At 42.8% G+C, this 25870-nt stretch overlaps 1 protein-coding gene across 1 annotated transcript in view; it reads right to left on the bottom strand.

Moving 5' to 3' along the window:
• Window positions 1–950: 950 nt before the first annotated feature.
• The window catches only part of magixb (MAGI family member, X-linked b), a gene marked incomplete at its 5' end in the record, with an annotated part of 44351 nt that continues 19431 nt past the window's right edge, over window positions 951–25870 (bottom strand). Inside the window, 14 exons of the mRNA XM_083920490.1 lie at window positions 951–2238; window positions 3207–3345; window positions 5991–6137; window positions 6267–6343; window positions 6428–6628; window positions 12622–13032; window positions 13114–13177; window positions 13515–14091; window positions 15293–15818; window positions 17653–17814; window positions 18932–19002; window positions 19946–20144; window positions 23003–23176; window positions 24387–24506. Of these exons, the coding sequence (XP_083776616.1) occupies window positions 1070–2238; window positions 3207–3345; window positions 5991–6137; window positions 6267–6343; window positions 6428–6628; window positions 12622–13032; window positions 13114–13177; window positions 13515–14091; window positions 15293–15818; window positions 17653–17814; window positions 18932–19002; window positions 19946–20144; window positions 23003–23176; window positions 24387–24506 (4037 nt within the window). The 3' untranslated portion in view covers window positions 951–1069. The remainder of the gene's footprint in view (window positions 2239–3206; window positions 3346–5990; window positions 6138–6266; window positions 6344–6427; window positions 6629–12621; window positions 13033–13113; window positions 13178–13514; window positions 14092–15292; window positions 15819–17652; window positions 17815–18931; window positions 19003–19945; window positions 20145–23002; window positions 23177–24386; window positions 24507–25870) is intronic.

The raw sequence follows: 25870 nt of genomic DNA, 5'->3' as shown, positions 1-25870 counted from the left end.
TTTGTAATAGGAAATTGGAAACTTCCAACTTCTGAGTCAGGCTTTTATTAAGGACAGAAGTATAATAGGAACATGTGTGTGTGCCAGAGGAAAAGACACTATAAAGCAGTCCATTTGGATGTGTGTGTGTGTGTGTGTGTGTGTGTGTGTGTGTATTTAAGAAGGTAACATGTATGTCAATAAAGTTTAAAGTTTACAAAAGAGCAGAAAAAAAAAGAAATTAAAAAAAATAGTCAACATACATAGTGACCATGAACGTGACGGAAAAAACAGGCTCGCCTGCAGTTACATAAGCCTGTGAATGTTCTCATTTGTCCAGGTCATCGTTATCCTCAAAGCAATTTCAGTCAAAAGCAACAAAAAACCAAGTCCAGTTGCTATTGACTGAAATTGCTTTGAGGGCTGCAGTAACATCTTACCACCACAGAGGCTGCTATAAACAATGTATCGCAATTTTTAAGGAGTACAACTTTAAATTGTACAGTTAACTTAAGGATGTTTGAGTAAAAGGAGCGATTTGGAGGATTTTTGTGTAGATTATTTCCTGTGAATATTGCACCAGAGAGGGAATATAGCTTGTGTTAAGGTCTTTATCATGCTCTTATAATTAAAGTTTATAAAATAATTCAATAAATGGGTCAACTATATATATATATATATATATATATATATATATAAGCCTTGCGACTCCTGTGGAGCTTTGGTCACCCCTGGTCGGGGTCAGGACACCCAGGTTGGGAACCAGTAGATTAAACCAATGTGTGAACGTAAAGAGTAGGGAAGCATAATGAGGGCAACGGTGCCTCAGAAAAAAGATTATGTTGATTCACCAGCAGAACAGACATGACTTTACCACGTTGGTGTCATTTACAAGTTGTGATAGACATTTAACATCAGCCAGAGGTCATCTGTAAAAGGCACAAAGAATATGACTTCACACTACTGTAGATATATAAGTGACTGAGAGAAGATGTTGGTAGTGTGGGTAGCTGCTGCAGAAAAACAAGTCACGGTCTAACGGTGTGAGACTGACAGAATCTGATACTGTATCATTCAGCGGCTGCATGCTCTACTTCCTGTTAAAAGTCAAGAGACGGTGCTTCTCCCTCCTCCCTGCACTGTCCGCTTCCCCGGGGCTCCTCTTCCCCTCCATGGCTTGAGCCACCCTCTGCTGGCTGGGTGTGAGCCAAGGACCCGGGAGCACCTTGACCCTGCGCCCGACCAGAGAGAGGCCTGAGATGCTGGCAGCAGAGACACTGCTGTCAGATTGGCTGCCTCCAGACTCTGACTCATTGTCCCCCAGCTGCTCTAAGGACAGTGTAGAGGTGAGGAAGGAGAAGGGCTTTCTCTGTGACACCGGATCTATCACAGCGTCGCTTGGTAAAGGCCTCTCAACGCGCCAGCTCTGTGCATCGTCGTCTTTCTGAACCTCATTCGGGTCTGTCTCTCTACTTTCACCCCTGTCATCATCCCAACGTCCGTCCTGCTCTTGATCCTGCTCCTCCTCTTTCCTCAGTTCCCTGTACTCTGCTGCCATGTCCCAGTTTTCATTGTACTCCACCTCCCAGTTTTGTTTGGGTCTGGGAAGCTTTTGGGTGGGACTTGGAATGGGTAAGATAACATCCTCTTCACTCTCTTCTCTCTCTAAACTGACTCTCTCCTCCACCCTTTCTTCCACGTTTTCCTCAACAGCAGGTACCTCTTGCTGTACTTCTACCACCTCAGGCTCTTCACCTTCTGCGTTCATTGCCCTCTCCTCACTTCTATTTTTCCTCTCTCTGCTTTCCACTGCCTCCTCAGGCTCTTCACCCTCTGACTTCTTCACCCTCTCCTCACTTCTGCTTTTCCTCTTCCTGCTTTTGCTCCTCCCTCTCTCCCTTTTCCTTCCTCTCACTGTCCCCATTTCTGTGTCACTATCATAATTCCTGAGGGCATCTCTGGGTAAACTCTGAGATTCTTTTTTTCTCCTCCTCCTCCTCTTCTTGTCCCTGGTTTCCCGAGACCTCTCTCCACGCTCAGAGATGGGGCTTTGTAAACCAGAGCGCCCCCCATACGAGCCATGTCTTCTTCTGCTTCTTCTCGTCTCTTTCTCTTTCTCTGTCTCGCGACCATCAGCAGACCTGCTTCTCCTCTTTTGCTTGGAGCCGTGCCCCTTCCGCCCGGTGGACTCTACTGCAGCCAAACCCTGCTCCTTGGGGTGATGCAGGAGGGAGGGGGGGATTTTTCTGTGCTCACGGCCTGGACACAAGTTACATGGAGAGAGGGAGGTGGAGAGAGAAGGAGAAAAACAGATTGAATAGGCAGGTAAAAGAGAGGAAAAGCAATCTCATGCAGAGAGCATTATTTAATCTTTTATCAAAGAGCTCTGGAATTCAGAAAGTGTTTCTCTTCTGTTATTTTTGTTAGTGCGTTAGATCAGCTTGTGTAGCAACAGCTGCTTTTTCTATTTCGTGCAATCATCAGATAACCCTTCAATAGAAATACAACACACATCTGATTAGAAATATACTCCAAAATAGTGTGTACCATTCTTTCTGTTAAATAATGCAGGGTGTTGACAAACAGCCTGTTCAGAAGTAGTTTCATGGAGAAACTACACTGAGCAAGAAATCAGTTTAATATTGTAAATGTCTACACCATTACTTAAGATGATAATAAAGATGATCTTATAATGGGAAGGTCCGACACACAGGCTGTAAGGTATCAGCAGTGGTGACTACGTAGAAGAATGTAGAGAGACAGAAAATGGGAGAACTAACAGGAACCATTACCAACCGCGTATTCTCTGTCCGTCCAATGACATAGAAGCAAGGCTCGCCTAGCTTGGAGTTGGTCATACATAGAGACAAACTGGAGAGCTCCACTGAGAGAGAGAAGGAACGAAGGGAGGTGAAGGAGAAAGGAGAGATGTTTGGAAGAAAAGGAAAACCAAATCCAGTGGGAAACATTCAAATTAAAAGGGATTTGATGGGTTAAAAGGTGGGAAACACCAAAATGGAAAAAAGAGTAAAAAGGTAGAAAGTATGTTAGTTAGAATCAGTCCCACAGGTAAAGAATAAGAAACACACCTGAGACAAATTCATCACATGCAAAAGACACGACATTGCACGTTTTTCAATTTCTTATATTCTAAGTCTCATATATTTCCATGTTGATCATTTTCCCTGTGAAGAAAACATCCCTGAAATATTCCTAAATCCTCTCACCATAGTCAGGCACGTAGCCGTTTCCCCTCTTGAGGACCAGGTGGATGCGGTGACCTCCTCTGCGGATCTGTTCCACCGCCTGGCTGTGGGTCATCCCCGCCGTACTGTCCCCGTTTATCTCCACAAGCTGATCACTGACCTGCAGCCACAAACACAACATCCACAACGTTACTTTTAACACCACATCTGTTATCTCATTAAAATAACAGAACATTCTGCGATTTAAATTAGGAAAAAGTAGCTGAGCTACAGCAAACAGTTTAACTTATCATGGCAGGAAAGCCAAAGGTGTTATTAATAACATTAACACCCCCATGACAGTGTGAGCCAGCATGCACAACACCGGGACCCTGAAACTGAGGCAGTACACTTGTAGATTGTGGTAAAATGAGATGGGAGCCATGTGAAGTAGAGCTTTGAGTCTCTCCCCAAACCCGATTGGGGCCTGACCTTACCTGCAGGGGGCAGGGTTTTTGAAAGAACTACTTATGGGCAAGAAAGCTTGCAAAATTGGCCAATTAATTTATGCCATTTTGAGATAATCAGTACCGTCTGATACCTGTGCTCACAAGGCTGATCAACAAAAAGCGCCTGCAGACTCTTCTGCATATATCAGCCATTAAAAAACCCATATTGGTCGACCACTAAGTGTTCAAACTTAAACAATACTTTTTGAAAATGATGAATAGAAATAGTCAACAGATGTTTTGGGTAAACCAAAATTAAATGATTGTCTGATTGTCGACACTTCCAATCAATTGCAGACGAGAATAGAAAATGTCACTTGTGTGATCTGGGAGAAGTCTAAACTATTACCGTTCTGTTGTTCAGTTTATTACAATATTAGACACAGGCTTTTCCTTCAAATGTCTGCAGGATGTCCTATTTATTTTCTGTTTCTATTTCTCTATGTTTTCTTGTATGAAGTAGTCGGGGAGCCAATGTCTCAAAAGCTGGATAAAATGGGTTGAACCAGACATAGTCTGCCATATTTTTTTATTTGTGTTTTTTCTGTTAAATTTGACCCTAAGAACCAATAAATGGAGGGTCTACTCTGCCAGAAATATTGTGGGAAAAAAGAATTGTGGCCGTAGTGTATGCACCCTTTATTTTTCTTAATCAGAAAATACTTTTTTCCTCAAATTGTCTGTGGGTTGGGTAGGCTGTCAATAACTGCATTCCAGACAACATTCACTGAAAAAACAACTCTTAAAAACACATTTCTACATGATTTTGCATTAATTTAATGCAAAATAAAGGTGCTTTCTTACTTTTTTCAAATAATATCATCTTTACTTAATTGGCAATCAACCCCCTTTTTTGAAAAAACTGGCATGGAGTACAGACAAAGTCAGTTTGTGTTGGATGCCTACATTAGCGTAGGAGGGCGCTTCATGTTTGATGTGTTAAAGGAACAGTCTGTGCTTCAGATGTGTTATGTTCTATAATGCTGAAGGAGGAGGACTCTGTTTATATTTGCTTTGAAATCGTTTGACTTTGTTTGACATACATGGAGGCCAGTTGGAGCTGCTGGTCTTTCATAAATGTGTTTGTTTATTTATATGTAAATTTCTACCCTTCATTCTTTTTCGAGAAAATGATCTGTGACCTTGTTTTCCAGGGGCTTGACCAGTGTCCTCTCAATGGCCAGCAGAGCTAGGCTGCTTAAACGGCCTTGGCCCAGCTGGAGCTGCTGCGCCAGGCTACCGTGAAGTGTGACCGCCTTTGATTGTGAGTGTGAGTGTGAGTGATGGGGGGAGAAGCTCCGCAGCTGCCACTGACAGAACAGAGTCTCCAAACAAGACAAAGTCTCTGGGGATCTGTAAAGTCTCCGGATCAGTCAGAACAACGGAATGAAAAACTGAAAATGCTACGGTGGATGTTTATTCTTCAAGATCGCTGATTCGTTCATTTAGCTGTCAATCAAAAAAGGATTCCGCCTCAGACAGCTCATCCAATCGTCATGCAGAAGCCAAGCGTCCGGGCCAGCCCACTGCCCCATAGACCCCCAGAGGCGCTGAGCGTCCGATGGGCGGGACAAAGCCCGGCATTTATCCAATGAGCGTCTAGTTTGGCTGCAGTAGAACAACCCCCTCTACTCTTCCCCACTAAAGTCAGTAGAAGCTGAGCTTCCCTTGCAGTCTTAGAGCAATCGCCGTTGAGGCATACTATATTTATTTCTTACATTCTCACCATGTTGTTCTTCTTTGTTATGTTTGTCGTGAGCAGCTTTTGGTGCATGATGCTTTAAGAAATAAATGACCAACTTATTAACTAAGACCTGTGCTCTTCCTACTGTGATATAGCCGACTGTATTGTGGTTACTTATGTAAATTACTTGATGTCATGCTGTGAGGCTGCACTAAATGTTAAATGCTCACACTAGCATGGCCCTATGATCATAATTACAATGCTAACATGCTGATGTTCAGCAGATATAATTTCGCCTCTGCTGCAAAGTCACTGTCGATATGATCAAACCACCATATGTAATGTTAGTGAGCAAAAGGTTTTCAGGGATTTCTGTTTTTTTCATAGTTTTGGTATTTTCTATAGTATTTACTATAAAATGTGAATATCGTATCATTTTAAACGTGCTATTGAGGAAGTATCAAAGTTTCGATACTTTTGACAACCTTAGTGCAAATAATAGTAAAAATAATAATAATAATAATAATATCGAGAAGATGGTACACTCAAAGAGACAGGATAGCAGTTAAAGAATAGAAAGAGTTTTATACACATGTAGACAAATCTTGAAACGTACACAGCAATCAGACACACCTGCATTTTCAGGCTCCGTGAAGCCGGCCCCCCCTCCATCAGTCCCAGCACATAGAGGCCCATGTTGTACTCGCTGCCCCCTCGGAGGCTGAAGCCGAAGCCTGAGTGGCCACGGTCAAGGTCTACGCTGTAATACCTGGAGTCACGCTGGGAGACGAGTGCAGGCAGAGCAGAGAGGGAGGACAGATTATCATCACAGCAGGGAATAATATACACAAGATGGGCCACAGCAAATGTCCCGTCAATTCACGTTATTAATCATGGTGCTGCCCTCACCTTTGGACGCGACCTCTGACCCTTTCTGCTTCTGTGACCGGGGTCATACTCAGTGGTTTCTGAAAGGCTTGAAGAATCTGAAAAAAGATGATGATTGAAGTTAGATGAGTCAAGAACCTGGCTGTAGGTTATATCCTGGATACTATAGTGTCTGTGCTCACAGGTGCTGGGACGGGGGACAATGGTGAGACGCAGAGTGTTTCCCGCTCGACGAAGGATCTGAGCAAGCTCCCGATGAGGCAGAGTCACCACCGATCGTCCCTCTACTGCCTCTAATCGATCTCCTGGCCGGATCTGACCACTCTTGGCTGCCGGGCTGCCTCGGCGGACCGTCACAAACCGGTGAGGGAGAAGTGAAGCCGCTGAAGGGAGGACAAAAAACATCACAGTTTCTACTCACTTACATGACTTTGTCGTTGCTTGAGGTTACAGTTGAAACACCATCAAAACTTTCCTTTTAACAGAAGGCGGTGAATAATAATAAGTGGGGTCAAATGTAGTTAAATTTAAAAGCAGGAAGATTTATTTCACCGCTGCATTTGCCAGAATTCCTAAAACAAGCCGTAATTAAGCTTTGGATCCGTTTTGGCAGGGGTGAACTTTATAAATGACTTCCCACAGAAGGCGTCCTTTACACCTCCCCCACTGTCTCCTTGAAACATTCTCCTCTGCTCCCTCATCTTCCCATCTATCAACCCATCTCTCCATCCGCTGACACACCAGGAACTGTGTTTCTCTGCTCAATGATTTGTCTTCCTCGTCAAGAACAAACTGTGATGGAGCACAAGCTTTCCAGCAATATTTTTTTATGTCCTGAATCTGTCAAACCGCTCATAACAACAGACTTTAGATATTTACACTTCGGTTTATAGAGCATCAGGGATCCTCAGCTCTTCTCAGATCCACAAGCTTGCAGTCTGTCTGCATTGATATGCCTCTGACATACAAAACGCATAAAAACAAACGCAGCAATATTTCGTTCTTTCAGCTGGTCTTTCTCCTCTGTGGGGGAAAACTCTGGCCTCTGTCTTGCAGTCCCTACGCTGCTCAAACTCACCACACAGGACTCCTGGAGAGTATTATACACAGGAGAGTGTAGCCGTGGTCGCATGGATTCAACTGAACCTCTGATTTAACGTAAACGTACAATGTGAGGAGGGACAATTAGCTGCATGTATCAGGAACTCAATTATTCTTATCTTCCGTACAAAGAGATCACTCCCAATTAAGCTCAACTCCGGTCAGCGTCTGAGGTTCATGAGAAAACTATTGAGCAGCTTGAAAATAAATTTGCTTTCATTAATCTCCTGCACTAACTAAAAAGCTTCTTACAGTTTTTATCTGGACTGTCCGTCTCTGTCTGCTAACTTCTAATTCTATCTTTCAGTATCGCGGTATTGCTCCCTCCCTGACCCCACTGTGAGGTTATGCTGCGCTTTGGTGACAGCTGGCACCTCTGGAGTCTTGCCAGTGGCCTTATGTAACCCATCAGGCAGCATAAACATTTTGAGAATCTCATTCAAGTGCATAACCACAGCCTTCGTCTACTAGGAATCTGGTATGAAGTGTATGTCACATTCGACCTACACTTGGATCCTGCTAAAAGGTACAGCCTATAATTCAGTCCAGTCCAGGGACACATCTCCAATCTGGGCCTAATCTGGGTGACCCAGGCAGAAACAGCAAATCAGGTCAAATCAAAGCCCAGGCAGCTTTGCAAATAGTCTTCTTATCGTGCATAATACATCGGTCCAACATCAGCCGTCGCCAAATGCATGAATACACATGCAACAGCCCCACGCTCACACACATACAGAGTGACTCACACTCTGAGGGATTGGGACAGATGTACACGTACACACACACACACACACACACACACACACACACACACACACACACACACACACACACACACACACACACACACACACACACACACACACACACACACACACACACACACACACACACACACACACACACACACACACACACACACACACACACACACACACACACACACACACACACACACACACACACACACACACACACACACACACACACACACACAGCTTTATAGTGTCTTTTCCTCTGGCTCTCTGTGTTCTCCTGTCCAGAGTAATCCCACTGCAGTATACCCAGCAGCCAGCCTCTGACGCTCTGCACTGATCACTGCTCAGGAGTGGGAGCAGCCCCCACCTCCCCGCCATCGTAAAAGTCCCCCTCTGCAGCTCAGATGCATCAGCCCGGTGCAGACATCCCCACAGCAGCCTGCAGATGCCCAGTAAACACCGGGAAACCGAGGAGAGCGCTGTTGATCTTTAGCAGCATCATTCATACAAGTAGTGTGTGTCTACAGGGGGGTTAATGGTGAACTCAGCACTGCTAATACCATCCGTTAAATCCAGTCATTTTGCTGTCCCTGTAGCTCACTAATGGCTCTAATGCACAGACCGTTACCGCATCACATCACATCATGCGCTGCTTTAAGCCTGGCTGGGTTAAAAAAACTGTAAATTCCCTTTTCATCTGTTGCGTCTGCTGCAATCATCATCTGTAAAATAACCACAATACATACTGCAACAGCATCAGTTTCATCAACTATCTAACATCCAGAACATGTGAGCCTGTGAATCTAACTTTCACACTGCCAAAGTCAACATCTGACGGTGCAAACTTTAGCGTGCAACACAGAATTATAACCTCTAGCTCTTGTACACAGCTGAATGTGAAACACTGCACCAAACCCTCCCTTTTTTCCTCTGAAGTAAACATGACAACAAGAAGTGGAGCGAATAATTACGTTTAGACTCCTTCACAGTTTTCAAAGCAGACTGTAGTCTCTCCAGCATGGCTCTTTGATTAGCATGCGCAGAAAACAAAAACAAACAAAAAAAATCCTAAATTCCTTGTTAGGCAGCTTGGAGGGGTTGAGATTCACATGTAACGGTCAACTAAGACACAGGTGTGATGTCCCCCTCTGTTGCTCCTCTGCGAGGGAAGTGTTCAGTGTGGCATTACTCTTGAGCATTCAGAGAGCGGAGGTGGGAGGAGGAGGGAGAGATAGATAGAGAGGAGGGGGGAGTTTTAATCTTTTGAAATACCAGACTGGACGCTTTTACTGCAGAGTAAAGGGGTGTGAGAGGGAGAGAGAGGGAGAGAGTGGGCGGGAGCCTATGAGGGAGATACAAACGATGGAGAGAAAGAGTAAGAGGAAGGAGGAAGAGAGAGATGGGAAGAGGAAATGATAGAGGATACAGTCAGCTTTGGAGAGACAGAGGGGACTTCTTTCTGTGACAGGAGTGAGAATGTGGACGCTGTGGAGGTTGAGGAGGGAGGGAGGGTCTCTATGCTGCAGAGACAGGTGCACCTGCAACCTTTATCTCACCATGAAAACATAAATGCGTTCGCTCGGGCCATAAAGCAAATTGAACTGCACCAAACCGGAACACAGGGCAGCAAACGCAACACAAGAGGAGAGCAAGGGTAATACATCATGGTGATGCTTCAGTTAACCATTTATTCATAAAGCACTATTCTAAAAGCTAATCATGGCAGGATATGTCCGCTGCAGACTGAACATACACAAGCCTCAATGTCCTGTCAGGTCACAGCAGATAGAGAAACACTGAGTGGGACACTAGTGAGGTGATACTTTTAACAAAAGGTCGTTTTGCTGCAGACAATTGAATTAGAAAGAGCACTGCTATCTGTAAATGTAAATAACCTGGTATCTTCTTAAGTGGGGACACGCTATTTTGCTAAAGTCCTTCATCAGACTAGTGGAAAGAAAACAACTAAAATGCATGGTGTTTATTTAACTAAACTTCTTCTATGTGGGTCTGTATGTTTCTCTGAAATTCATCTAAAGTTATCATTATATAATGCCTTAGTTGCACATTTAAACACAAACTGAACCTTGAATCTTTGAATCCTTGAACATTTCAGAAAACTTGTATCACAAAAATTATTTGTCTTAACGTAAGTAATGAACTGGGCAAGTTTCATGGTGAATACATATCTTTAAAATCATGAGTTTTTTCTCACTCTTGTGCCAGAAATATAAACTTCAGCAGCACTTACATAAACCAAACTTTCTGCTTATCTTTTATCCACAGAGGGGTTTGTTCATATATTATTCATAACCTGATTTATACAACATTTTAACCCTAAAACTTGACAAAAATTTATTTTTTTAAAAGGCTGTTGCCAGCATTTTCTGATTTATGGAGTGATATAAAGAGATATCCAAAATACCCCTCTGTAAAACCTGTTTCTGCCTCATTTGAATATATAAACATAGTTTTTCAGAAAACGTGTAATACAAAAGACATGTGTCATATGCCTAGTAATAACCTGGGGAAGTTTCATGGTGATATCTATTAGTTTAAAATGTTACCCTAATCACCTGTAGCGTCTACCCTTTAGGGAATCATTTTGACATTTGGGGAAATAAGCTTATTCAAGTTCTTGCTGACAGTTAGGTGAGTAGATCAATGTTAAAATGACAGATTGTAGTTTCATAGGGGGTTATGTGCTGGACTTTTTTCTTTTTTTGCCAGGAACATTGATTTTCTGGATTCTTGTTATACCGTGAGGTTACCAGGCAACAAGCTAAGACTTCAGGAAGGGACTGCCAAGTACATAACCCCCTGTAAAAATACCTAACATTTGCATTAAACTTTTCATGAAAATAGACAGAAAATACACACTTGAGTAATTATGTTTTCTGCTAGCTAGTGTATTGGCAGGTTTTAACCATAGACTATATAAAATATGGACGCAGCCTCTCGGCCTGGGTTGGTTCTCTCCACTTCGATCCAATCGTACTCGCCTACAGGAGTCGCCATCTTGTCAGACTTTGACTCTACCTAATTTCCGCTTACCAAAAAAGGGCATTGATGTGATGTTGGGGGGACAACGGACATAGGTCCATTTGGCTGACGTAATCCTCTGATGGGAAGTGAGGGCCAGCGGCTAACTGTCACTCAAGAGGCCACGCCCCTAATTATTCATAAACTTTAACCTCCAATAAAATGAAAACTAGACTGGTCCAAAAAAATTCACCCCCCTCAGTATTGTCATGGAGATATGACATAAACATACAGACTAGAATGTTTTTTTGTACCAGGCCTTAAACAGGTTTAATTATGCTGTGAAAACGGCCTGTTTAACACGGGGCTCAATGAGAAACTGCTCTATATTGGATCAACCAGGAAATCGCTGTAGCTGGGGTTTGGTTTTAACCTTTTAAGTTATTCAGCATCCTCTTTCCATGTGAAAGTGTTTAACTGCAGCTTTCCTGCTGTTGATGATGTTATTAGAAGCAAAGATGTGAGATTCAGCCTTTAACTCTTGATTCTCAGAACACAGAGGCATAGAGAGAATCTCTAGACATGAGGTTGAACATTGGCAGACGAAACACTGCAATTAAAATACACTTGCAAATGGTGAGAAGAAGGGATGTGTTATGACGCATGTAACTTCATGTACAATTCATAATCAATGAGTCATCTTTCTTTAGCCTAGCAAGCAGCGGGAAACGCATTTGCAGATGTAAAAGCTGTAAATTGCCAGATATTTTCTGTCAAGTCATGTTTTATATTTTATCAGGCTAAGAGGAAAGTTTCCACAACTTTAGCCAAAAAAGAACTTCAGTGATAAACCAGTCTGTGACAATAGTGGATGCCAAAACGGATTTCCTTCAACAATGCAAATAAGACGAAACCTGGGGAAAAAATACTTTAGATGAAAAGGGTTGTTGAAGCATCGTGACTCATCTGGTGGCATGTGGCCATGGTGACCAGTGTTTAATCTGTAATTACCTAATGGTGCATCTGTCCACAAGGGCATCCAAAATAAGTCTGTTTCCCCGGGCAGGTAACCAAATGTTTCTACTGGGCCAGAAAAGTCAGACTAAGGCTGCATAATGCCCGTCTACTTCTACTTCTTTATACAAAAAATACAGTTTTACAAACCAAAACATGTATTATCCTTAAAGGTAGAGTTCAGATCGTTTCAAGTGGGGTTGTATGAGGTACTTCTCCATAGTTAGTGTGTTGTGTTGTTAGATAAGTTCTTAACATCGCGTACACTTAAACATTTTTTTAGGTGTATGTATACAATTAACTGCTGCCCCCATCCACAACAGTACAATTCTTAGCTTCTGTGCCTCTCTTCCTGTCTGCCTCTCCAAACTGGGGCCTTCCACACAGCCAACTACAGCAGGAAATACACTGACTGTGGATAAGTAACTCATACAATCCCACTTGAAAAAATCTGAACTATCCCATTGAGCTTGATTTATATGATGCACAATATGATTTGTCACTATGTAGTTGGCTCTCACCTTTGCCGTTCTCCACATCCTGAGAGGCGATGACGAACCCGAAGCCCTCTCCTGGCTTTCTCCTCAGCTCCACATCGAACCCTCGGAGCGGCCGAGTTTGTTCCCCACCCTGCCCATCCAGACCCGAGTTGGGCCCCGTGACACCGTCTGCCTCATCCTCCAGGCCCGTGTTGATCCAGTCTTTGGGTTCCATGGTCAGGGTCACTGGAATCGACTCCAGGAAACTGGTGCTCTGGACCAGCGAGGAGCGCATCTGGGCTGGGGAGGGAGGGGTGCTGATGGAGGTACGGGGCACAGGCAGAGCTTCTGGGAGCACGGAGGAGTTGTCCGAACCAACAGGTGGTGGAGGGGGACGCAGCAGAGGCGGAGGGAGTCTCCGGGAGCCGGGAGAGATGGTTGAATGATAGATGCCTGATAATAAGAGAGAAAATGTGGGGTGAATTCAACCACAGTGAATATTTGTTGCTAAAATCACTGATGTGAAACATTTACCTCCTCTGTAAATCAACAAGATGACTTCTGCCTGTTTGGTGTGTTCCTGGAGAACTGTTTGTACCTGTCAACAAACATATTAATATATTATGACTTGCTCATTGGGCAGAGTCCACACCTTTTAAGGCGGTGTTCATCTCTTAGTCTGATTGATTCTTAAGTGGTCCTCAACGTAAGGACAGAGGGATGAATTATTATGAAGGAAATAAGAATAAAAGGAACTATTTTACTCAAAACTGTAATTATTTAATATGTAATTACCATCTGAGAGGGGGAAATCATGTTTTGAGTGAACTGATTACACCTCATGCACCCCATAACAAGAGGCAGGAAGCAGAAATTACTTTGTAGAAATCACTGTTTTAAGCCATCAGTTTTGAATGGTCTTTAGTTCACATTACCTGTGCAAAACTAAGACTCTGTACATCTGCTCCGTTGATTTTGACAATAGCATCCCCTGGCTGCAGGGAGTTGCACTGCTTCCTGTCCCAGACTCTTTTCACTATAGTCATCCTGCCTCCCGGGCCGCCAGCTGTCACGCTGAAGCCGAGTCCTCGCTCTCCTTCGGTCTGGGCCAAGGCCACCGGAACCAACTCCCCTCCGCTGAAGCTACCGAGTCCACTGCCTACACTCATCGCTCCAGGAGAGGACATGCTGCTGGGACTCGCAGTGGGGCTGGTGTTGCTATGGAAACCATTGAGGCCACGTTGGTTGTGGTGATGGTGGTGGTGGTTGGGGCTGTCAGGGCTGGGAGGAAATCTGAGGTGTTTGGGTTGTGGTCTGAAGAGGTGGGAGTGAGCGCTGTGGGGCCCGCCGGGGGAAGACGAGGGCCTCCTCGGTGACTGAGGCAGAGGCAGCCGAGACCCTGACAACGTGCAGGTGGAGAGGTCACTCTCAGACGATTTGGACGTGCCGTAATGATAAGGATGAGGGGGCGTTGAGAGGGAGTTATTGTTGTGGTTACGGATCATTGATGCCCTGAGGGAAAGGAATGTAAGGAGTCAAAATCAACGTAGGTCTTTGTTTAGACACATATTCTGGTTCTGAAATGTTCCGCACTGCAACTAATGATATTTCAATCATCAATAAATAGGCCAGTTACTTTCTTGATGAGTGGTTTTATTCCACAGGTTTTCTAACTGTTGCAGGTTAGTGAATAGAAGTGAGAATTATTACATTAGTTATCAAAGAAGATCACATAAAATTGCCTAAATGTCTGTGATTTAGTTAAAAAGATTCAGAGGTAGTTTAGGGGGAAATTTACTGTTTTTTTCCCTCCACTTTCCAAGCGTTAAAAACTAAGAAATACCTTAGGACAGACATTTTTTTTAAATGTATGAGGTGTCATCTAAAGTATGTCAAACAGTAGTATTAGGCTATCTTTGCTCAATTGTTAAGTGTCTGTGGGATCAGAGGACATAATCATGATCTCAGAGGCATCTAGGAATTGAGTGAAAATGTAAGTAAACACCCTTTTCCAAGCTTTCCCTAGGGGGGAAGCCCAATATGTCAAAAAAAAGGAAGATATTTCATTGATTATTGACTGACCAGAGGCAGGGTTAGGGCATGGCTACTTGGGCTCAAGCCCCGGATGTTTTTGCCAAAGCACAGTGATCATGATCAGTGATCAGTTTTAACACCTATTTTCTGTATCAGCAATACATTTTTTTAAAGAAAACAGAACTTTGCGCATTCGTCTTTCCTCCCTCTGGGCTAAGCATTGGATCTCCCATAATCCTAGATCCCCCCCTGTACACGACATAAAAGCATCACATCCTTACATCCTCACAAACGATTCATTAGTTATCAACATAACTAATAACTAATAAATTACTGTTGCAGGTCTAGAAAGGTTAAATTAATGGATGAACGTTCAAGCTTGATTAGATTCTTATGTACTTGACTTGCTACAACCACAGAAACCTTCAGTTGCTATTGTGTTAAATCTAATTTGAGTCTCAGAGCTCATTTCCTACACCCCTGGACCTCAGATAGATCCGTCTTACTTGGAAAAACTGAATTTGAAATTATAGGCATACATTTAAATTACACTTAAATTCAGTACCGTTCAAAATCTCTTTCAAATCACTACAATCAACAATCAATGAATCTCTTTAAAAAGGTGTTACAAATCCAAATGAATGCACTTCAAAAGTACAATCCCTGTGCAGATGTGTACCTGTGTGAACCGATGGCAGAAACAACTTCGCTATCACTCTGGCTGGCGAGCGTTGGGTCGAACGACTGCAGCCGGGCTAAACTTCTCAGTGAACGGGGAGGACGCACAGGAGGGGGAGAGGCAGCGTTGCTCATGCTGGAGCGCCTGTATGAGGGTGGCTGTCTGGTAGTGAAAGACATGGCGTTTCCATTGGCGTCTAGAGTCGCCCCTGGTTCCATGTAGCTCCCGTCACTGAGGACCCCGTTATAGTTAAAGTGCTGGGTGTGGGGAGGGGGTTTCTGGAGACGAGGTAGTTGGTGAAGAGGCTGAGGCTGGGTGGTGGTTGGTGGTAAGATGGGGTCCTCGCTGTCCAGTGGCCTTGGCGGGGGCTGCTTGGGACAACCGTCAGGGTTGTAGAGCATTGGATACCCTCTACTAACCTCAACATCCACACTGTGGCCCACAGGCACCGACTTGAGCATCTCTACCACCTCTTTGTGAGACACCCCCAACACACAGACGTCATTGATGTACACCAGGATGTCCGCTAATAAAGCACAAAAACAAAACATAGAGATATCATTATAATAGTTGCCTTTTTAATCACCTGCAGCCAAATCACACACATCTGTTTTTATGTTCCACTGCTTCAACTTTTCTTTTTCTTTTTTTTTACCATTTTCATATGCTTGAGTGTGCAGATAAATGTAGTAGTGCCAATGAAGCACTGTCTGTGTGTTTTGTGTGGGTGTGGACTAATCCAACCAACTAATCCCTCTAAACCTATTAACAGATATGAACTAGATCAGCCCCTGCTGAGGCAGCTTGTGCTGTGGCTTCCAAGAGTGGTAATATCTGCCTGTATGGACATTTGTGAGTGTGTTTGTGAAGTTAATGCGTATCGTTGCATATGCGTGTGTTATGATAGCTTGATTATTGTGTGCTAGCCCTGAGGATTAAGGACTGATTGTGGTATACACTTGCTCTGGGAGATCAGAGAATTCCAGAGGTATAATCCCAAAGAGTGTAGACGGAGAACTAGAGAGATGTTCTAACACGTCACTGATTCAAATATTTTCTGTTTCCACTCTTTGCAAGATTTCAGCAACCACAGTTACAGCTCTCAGTCTGCAGATATGTTGTACAAGGCAGACCGAGGATGGTTGTAACGGTTGTTGTCTCAGTACTTATAACTCGCAGATTTTTTGTGTTAGAGCTCTCAAATTGTTGACGCAAAGTGCCCGCATTTGTCTATACAAATAGCAATGTTTCCAACGTCTTCAGCTATATCACAAACTTCATTAATTGATGCCAAATACAAGGAGGTCGATTCTTACAACCTGCCCCACTAACAGTTACAGTAAGTTGTAACAATGACAGTAAATCATTAAAAATGGCACAATTACATCAAATACACATAAAAAGAAACACAATCTAAAATACAAGTCTGCAAGTTAAGTAACTAGTCAAGACACCTTCCTGCTGCGTATTAAAGACTTTTTGACTGCTTTGATGGCCCATGGAGGGCATTTCTTGCAGTATCTGCTCAACATCACATGACAGTGAGATTATTATTATTAAGTATCAATGCTTTGATACTTTCCAATTCTATGTGTTTCAAAATGATACAATATCCACATTTGATAGTATCAGATCAGTAGTAGATAGCATCAGACCTTCAATCCAAAGGCTGCACAGATGAAATAATGGGAAAGAAAATCTACTGTGTGATCAGTGACTTTTTCTGAACCAGCGCTGTTTGCAGGTTGTTAATAAAATAAGAAACAAATTTTGTTTAACCTATTTTGCATACCTAGTCCCTTTTTCATTTTGCCGTGGTATTAAAAGAGGTACGAGTATGGGTTTTTTATTAGCATTATACCAAATTTTTTAATTGTGGTATTGTGACAACCCTTGTTGGGGGACAGACCAGACTGTCTCTCCCTGTCTCGTCTCATATGATGCCGATTTTTGTACGTGTGTAACGCACTCCTATCTGTGTTTATCACCAACTGTCTTGGCATGCTGAACAAAGGAATAATAAAGATAGAATCCTCAACCTTGTCAGCCATTGTTCAGCTAGCTGTTGTATGGTGTTTTGAAATGAGCATTGATGAAATGCCTCACATTTTACCTGAGACTCTACATGCTCTATACAAGTTACATAATTCAAGCTTCAACAGCATCAGTCAATCTACTTATCAAAACATAGATTTTGGTTCTGCATGATTCTTCAAACAGCTTTGAAATTTCACATCCAAAATCAGGAAGGAAGTGGTCGCACAAGAAACGTAATCATCTCAGTCTCCTCTACTATTGCTTACATAATATGAATGTAGGTATTGTGTGCAGTAATCTTCCCTGGTTCATTGTATTTTTACCTGTCTTGAGTGCTGAGGGTCCACTTGCAGTCACACTGTAGACCTGGAGGAACTCTCTTGGCCTGCTGCCGCCGACAATATTGAAACCAAACCCTCTGGAGCCCTTGGTCAAGTGTGTGTGAACCGGGAAACCCCGGAGCTCCTCAGGCTGGTCCGTGAACCCTGGTAGCCACCAAAAATATACAGCGACAGAAAGACAGGATGAGATAATGATGATGCTTAGATCTAAGTCGTAAAAGTCTTCAAGGCAGCAAGGATAAAAAAATAAAAATAAAAATACCACCAGAGTAAAATCAGAGAAAGAGAGGAGTGATAACAGTTTCAGTCCTGTGTGTTTATACGATTAAATGGTTCAAACTGACAGGTTTTAGGAATGAGGGAAAAGAGAGGGAGAGACCTTGCACACCAATCGCCAGATGGCTTTTAACAAAAAATACTTATAAATAAATAGAATTGCATGCAAACTAAAGTGTTTTGTGGAAAGATTGCATTAAAAGCAGAATCCATTACAGTCTACCTCCTTAAAATCAGACATATAATCCATTAGACTGACTCAACTCAGCAGCACTGCAATCTGGGTCTTTTTATGTACTCTCACTTTGCATCAGTAAATTTACTACAGGTTTTATTTTTTTTCCTTCTTATTTTTAGCCCTTAGTGTAGCAGAAATCTTTTGCATAAATGTAAACACCCTAGTACATTATGACAGTGTCAGTTTGGATTCCATTTGTACCAGATTTTACAATAATCCTTTCACATGCAGGTAATTCTGGGTAATTCTGGCCATAGTGGAGATTATATCACCTTCTGCTGGTGATAGAAGTGTACTGCACTTTACTAGGACAAGCTGGAATCACAGCGCTATAACAGATGGCTCCCTTACAGCTTGCAATCAGCCGTGTCAGACAGACAGAAAAACAAGGACATAATCTACGTTTTGATAACAGTGAATCATGTGACCAAATTATGAAATTAAGTTGCCAGTCACATGCCATCCACGTGTCGACCCTGCCAGCCACAGCAGCGAGTCTGGCTCTTTGCCAGCATCCCCGAGCTTTAGGCCTTAATCACTTGCATGTCTCCGTTCAACTAAAATGCTCATTCCATCTCATTTAACTCAAACAAGCTGCCTCTGTCTGTTACTTCCGCTCTTGACAATTATGTATCTTCATTTAGGCGGTTCATCAGTTAAATGTATCACAAGTGTCGCAATAATTGCATCCAGAGAAGGAGAGCAAGAGAGAGACAGGAAGGGAAGGGAAGAAACAAAGAGGCTCACATTCATTTTTGTAGACCGTTTCCCTGCTTGAGGTTCGAGAGCTCTGCCAGTTAGTCCGCTTTGGGGTGCGACTTGGAGAGACAAAGCAAAAGAAAAGATTTCCTCTTCAGAAACATAATAGTGCTGGATATAATATGACCGCATGTGCATTGGATACACTCAGAACAGCAATGTCTACCATTGACAGACTTTGCATAGTGGCTTTGCTGTATTCAGAGAGTGTTTTAATGAATAGTTTAACATTTTGGGAAGCACACACATTCACTTTCCTGCAGACAGTTAGATGAGAGGATGGACACCACTCTCATAGTTATTAAAAATGAAGAGACAGTTAGATTAGCTTAGCATCTAGCCTGGGAGAGAGAGAGAGAGAGAGAGAGAGAGAGAGAGAGAGAGAGAGAGAGAGAGAGATGATTCAGTTGCGAAAATCCTGCAGAAAAAAAATTCTTGCTATTGCAGCAACAACTACCTATACTGCAAAAAAAGGAAGATGGACTTTTCAAAAAGTTAAATAAATGCAAAGAAAAGTGAGTCAATATTGGTGAAGCATTTTTTTCAAGTCACTTCTTAAAACTAATTTCTTAGACTTTCTTTTTATCATTTAATCTCATTGCTCTTTTTTCTTTGTAAGCACCTGAAATTGATTAACTAATAAGCTAATAATAATTTCCTTTGTCCTCTCATGCTGCTCCATCTCCCCCTTTTTTCTATACAATGATGTGTAAATATGGTTATGTTGTACCTTATTGTATTTTACTATTCTGATTATTTGTTTTGTTTATACTGTATATATGTGCGTATTGATATCCATATAACGGCATCAGGATAATTTAAATGAATGACTTGCACAGGTTACTGTATGAAGCAAGTGCCAGTGCTGGTCTGGTGGGAGGGGCTTATGACGGAGCAGGGAGAGCTGCAGGAGGAGGGCAGCTGCCCCCCCACCCCTCCCCCCACCCAGAAAACTGCCTACCTCAGCTTAAACAGGTTTGGAAAGAACAGGCAGACACTCACTCTGTGTAGTGAGACTCTCCGGGGTCACTGAAGGCCTGCTCCCAGTGGTCGGGCATCACGCCTCTCACCCTGGCGCCGCTTCTGCTGCCGATGATCCCGTTCTCTATGGTGCGACCATCCCCACCGCTGCTAGATGCTCGGGGCCGCCCGGGGGACCTATGGCTGGGAGGGACACTGCTGCTGACACCTGCAGAGCCTCCTGTAATTATAGAAAGAGTGTTAAAAATCTAAATTGAACTGTGATATATTATTTAGACAGGAGGTGAGAAAGTTTCTCCTGCAAACTGTAACGACCTGATGCTGGCAAAAAGACCTGATGTCAGCATCTCTCCCAGGAGGCAGTGTGTGTGTGTGACCATGCATGCTATACTACCCGCAGAAGAAAAATAAGCATATTTCTTTTTGCCTAGCTGTCCTTGTAGCTGTCCTTCAGCTGTGAGCCCCAGCGTGGATCTGAGAGATGTAGGACATGACATGGGGTGTCCTGAGTCCCGCTGTACTCGACAAGTGCTGCCGAACCCATCCACCCACACAGAGTCACTTCAGAAGATGACTCAGCAGAGGTCAGGGTGTTGGATGGCTCCCTCAGACTCCATCCTGCCTGTATCCTGCATTCACCCCCTGAATCCAGGCTGCCTGCTGCCCAATACCTGCCTGTTTGGAGCCCCTCTCTAACTATCTGGAGCTCTGCCTGCCTGCGTTTCTCACCTCCCGCTCTGCCTGCCTCTCTCTTATCTGCTGTACCATTCTGGCTCCCTGCCTCCACCTTTCCTAACACTCAGCCTCCCCACCTGCCTCCACCACCACCACCCTATGGCGCTGCCTTGCTCCCTTACCCTAACCATCTAATGTCATACTCGCCTTCTGTTCAGCTTGTTTGTTCTACTTTATTTTTGACCTCTCAACACTGCCTTCATGGTTTTACCTGCATGGATGATGTGATTAACAGTGGTGGAGTAAATTTTTGAGGTACTCGTACTGTACTGTAATTCTATGCAATGCCATTTAATGAAATAGTGTTCTTTTTTCTCCACTACATTTATTCAACTGCTATCATTTCTGCACACTTTGGAGATATTAAATGCAAACAAAATAACATAACCTTTTAAAATACCTTGCAGCAGTGTTGGGGCCCCTTTTTCCCATTTTAGATGTATTTTGGTTGTTTAATTTGAATCTAATACAGGAAGTGTTGAGTTTGTATTCTTAGGGTAAACAGGAGCAGATCAAGGGGTGGCTTCTTACTAAAATATGACTTATAGGCCTCTAATACAAGCCTGCTTCAAAAAACAGCCTGTTATATTTAGTAGTTGAGGCAAATAAAGGCCTCAGTCACTTTTTGAGAAAATACTATTTTATTTTGATACATTTAGTATATTTTGCAGATCATTTTACTTACTTTTTTGAGGAAGGAAATGCATTCAACCCATTTGTTAGAGCTCAAGGTTACACACAATTATTTTGGGCAAGTAACAGTGAAAGTAAACTTAACTTTTGTTTGTTTGCAAGAAAACACCACAGGGCTAACCTGACTCTCGCCAGATGAATTTCGTTCCTCATTGTTTCACTCATCCATCTGGGATTGCTCCATAGCAAAGTGATTTCAGGAGGCTGGACTTACAAAAATCCTTGCATATGATTGGATAAACCACTTGTCCGTCATCTTTATTGACGTGCTACTTCAACCACTCACATGGAAACCAACCCGTGACACTGATGAGTGACGCGGGGAAAAGCCAAACAGAACAGCCGACATCGCTTCCACCAACAAAAGCCTTCAGAGCCGTTCTCTGGTGTTCTTTTAAAGAAGAAATATTTGCTAGACTGGACAACACGGATTAAATAGCAGCAACTATGTTGACGCCTGCTTCCTCGATGTGTGTCGTTTCTCTGCTACGTCACATAAAAACCCCGCCTGGCGGCCCAGATTGGCCTGACCATTTTTTGCGTACCCTGAAATCCCTTTCCTATGGAGCGAATCCAGATGCTTGAGTGGAGCTAGGCATAGTCAAGACGGAAGCGAGGCGGAACAAAAGTCATCTGGCGAGAGTCAGGTTACCACAGGGCACATTTAAAATATAATTCCGGCGCAAAATCATCCCATTGTCTTTTTCGGCAATTATATACATCAAATAAGTCATTGTGACAGGGTTTTTTTAAACAGAGAAATGCGGCAGAGTCACTAACAGTCGGACGTGGCTAACACTGATTAGCTCGGGTAAGCAAAGTGAAGGCATTAAAACAGCTTTTTTAACCACCAATACTGCTCAAAATAACACCAAACCTCTGCAGCAGCACGAGAAGAGTCCCTACACATAAAACGAAGCACCAATGGGCTCCTTCCTTTTGGATTGACTTTGGTAATCCACTTGAATGGACTTTACGATGAGAGGAGCTGGTACCAGGGGCCAGTTGGTAAGTCTACAAACACACTCTTTAATAAACTCAGGGTTCACTAACTACATTGTTGGTGCTTCCTTTTATGTGTAGGGACTCTTCTCATGCTACTTTTACTTAAATAAAGTATGAGTACCACCACTGGGGATTAATAAGCCTTTTAAGCCTTCTAACGTAATAGACCATGTCTGGTTCAACGAGTCATTCATTACATCTAAGACAGAACAAGTTTTTGCCCCATAAGAGGAAAAAATGTATAATGGTCCTGTGCTGGCTATTCTAGAGTCAAACACTTTCTGCCTTCTTGTCCCATGACTTTCCCTCACCTATCTGCTTATCATCTAGCCTGCTCGACCTAAGGCAGCCTGACCTTCCTTTGGAAGTGATCCAGCAATCAATGAGGCCACAGCCCAACTGAGACTTTAGAGCATACTAATCGTGCTAATGATTGATTAATTTGGGACTGGAGCTATAGATAGAGGGACAATGCAGTATTTAGCTACTGGCGACTGTGTAGGGCTTAACAGATATGTTTTACACCGTCAATGTGTCTGAAAAACTTTTTTAAAGATAGGGGCCCCAGTGAATGTAATACTCATCTTTACATGCATGACCTTGCTCACACATACTGTCACATAGACCAGATTTAGCAACACTTGCCTGACAGGCCAGAGTCGTCCTCGCTGTTCTCTCCGTCCTCTGCAGCCTTCTCCAGGTTGCTGAGCGATTTGCTGCGTGTGCGGAAGTTTCTGAGCAGGTTGCGGTGCTCCTGGTAGGTGATGGGAGGGCTATCTGCACTGATGTGAACGGGCCGAGGTGTGCCGTAGTAATTCCCTGAGACAGAAAAGGACAGGAGAAAGGCGTTTTGACTTGGAAAACAGAATTGCAATGAAACTGTAAAATTGGGTGGGACTTCCCTGTGCTGTAAATTAAATCTACTGACAAGACATAAATCTTAAGGTAGTTCGTATCAGCACACAGTCTGCTTTAACATGTTACTGAGTTCCAATCCCATATGGAATAAAAGATTTCATATTCAGATATTTAGTAGCACACAAACGGCACATACATGCCTGTATGTATGTGCATTATGTCTCCCCTGAGATCATCTACTGTATGTATCCCATATTCTCAGCTCTAGCCATCTGCTCCAGCAGCTTTTTTTTACCTCCAACCCCTCCATTTGGCTCATGGAGATCCAAATGAGTTGAGGGGAAACATTAGATTACTGAACTCCACAACAAGGTCACCAGCCGGCACCATTTACTGCAGTTTCTGCAGGCTACAATGCTGATGATACACCTGATTGCTTTGCTGTAGCCATGTGTCTGTCAATGTCACACGGAAAGCAAGTGAGGTTGACATTTATAGCTCCCATTAAACTCTTATAAATTATGGATGCTAATGTATGGAGGCCTTTTAATCAGAGGCAGCACTCTGACCCTTACGGGGGGTTCTGCGGGTTAGATACGAGCCGAGCAACACATGATGGCATTAATATGCATAAAGAGACTGTAACTGACTGTCCTAATATGAACAATGTTAACCTCATTCCTCACAACAGCAAAACTGCCATTGAATTTCTTTACTTAGAACAGCTACATCGGCTCTGTCCAAATGTAAATCCACCTCCAATCACTGTCTTTTTAATCGCCCTGAGGTTGCCAGGCAACCAGTAGAGACTCCCAAGAAGTCACTGCCCTCGGCCAAGAAATAGAGCAGCAACTCTGAAACTCAAACTTGTCACTTTAGTTTTTTGTTCCGTGTCAAACAAAATAGATAAGAGATGTTTAACATGTCCATGAGTATCCTTCCTTCTGCGCTGTGATACGTTTGCAGGTGTAGTTAGTATCTTGAGTAACCTGGTCATGATGTCTGGAAAGAGACATTGCTCTTCCATCTTATCTCCAACTGGGCAACTCACAAAAACAACCTAGATTCACAAATAGCACTACAGGCAAGAGTAAAAAGATGTGTTTTTTAATTGGGGACAACTGTCTCATTAATTATTGAACCTTAGAGGCGCTGGTAGGGTCGACCTCACCTTTGAACTTTCCACTCTCAAGCAGTGCCCCCGACTCCTCCAAGGAGAAGAACTCCTCAATGGAGACGAAGTTGTAGTCTACGCCTGAGATCTCCCCATCTCTGGGCTGCCTGGTTGTACCTGGGAGAGGGAGACAACAGGAAATAGTCATACATCAAAGCCACACGGATAGAAATACTGCCAGATCTAACGTGGATGACACAACAATTAATCACAGCTTTTCCCTCTCATTGGGGGGTCATGAATCTTAGATTTAGTGTTTAAATAAAACAACTCAAACTATAAATAGACCAAGCATTACAGTTTGATAAATGATATAGAAATAGTCCAATGAAAGGTTACCTCGTGGGTCTATTCTGGTTGTATTTTAAGTTATAAACAGTCGTGGTAGAAGCACTATGATCTAAAAGTAGCAATACCAAGGAGTAGAAATACACTGTTTCAAGGAAAAGTCCTGCATTCAAAATCTTACAAGTGTTTAACATAGAAATATACTAAAAGTCCCATATTGTGCTCATACTTGCATTTTTGGTTTCTACTAGAACATGTTTACATGCTTTAATGTTGAAAAAACACATTTTTTTTCTCATACTGTCTGAATTTGCCTGCATCATCTTCTGTCTGAAACAGTTTTAGCGCCAGTCTTTTCCTGTCTAAGCCCAGTGTGCCCTGATTGGTCAGTGTTTCTGGGTCTTCTGTCTCTGCACATTCACTGCAGCCGGGGAGTGACTGTAACAGCACTGTAGCTGCACTTTCTACCTATATATAGTGTAGTTGTGACATCACAACCGTACAGAAGTCCTGACGGTTTCTGAATATGGGCTGTGTGCATTTCTGTGGATGGAGCATTATGATACTTACTGCAGTATTTATATACTATAGCACTTTGGCCTGTTTTATAATAATAACAAAAAGACATGTACATCTCACTTTTTACAATATGGGACCTTTAAAGTACCAAAAGTAAAAGTGTTCATTATGCAGAATGGCCTATGTTAGATATATTATAATGGGTTTTTTTCCCCCCAAATTTCTTTATTCAATTTTTGCAGACGGGCAAAAAAAAAGTACATCAGTTACATCCTGCGTCAGAGCGTCTGCTTAAAAGTAAAAAAAGCCCCAACATGAATCCCACTATCCCTCCCAACAACCCATGTCAGACATAGTCACAGTAAATAACTAGGTAATTAAATAACATATAACATAGGTAGACAATTAAGGTACAATGAGACAACATATAGTAAAAGCTGTAAATAATTGTAAATGAAGTAATTAAAGAAAAATGGGGGGGGGGGGGGGGGTTATTATAATGATATCTGCACTGTATGTGTTGCAGCTGATAAAGGTGGAGCTATTTGTATTACCTTATATACTACTGGCTAGCTTAATCTATAATAATACATCATCATTTACTAGTTCATTTTTGTTTTGTATTAATAATCTGACTAACTAAAGTTATCAAATAAATGTGGTGGAGAACCTCA

Source organism: Echiichthys vipera, assembly GCF_963691815.1.
Source record: "Echiichthys vipera genome assembly, chromosome: 9".
Lineage (NCBI taxonomy): Eukaryota > Metazoa > Chordata > Actinopteri > Perciformes > Trachinidae > Echiichthys > Echiichthys vipera.
This window is presented reverse-complemented; position numbering and strand designations above follow the sequence as displayed.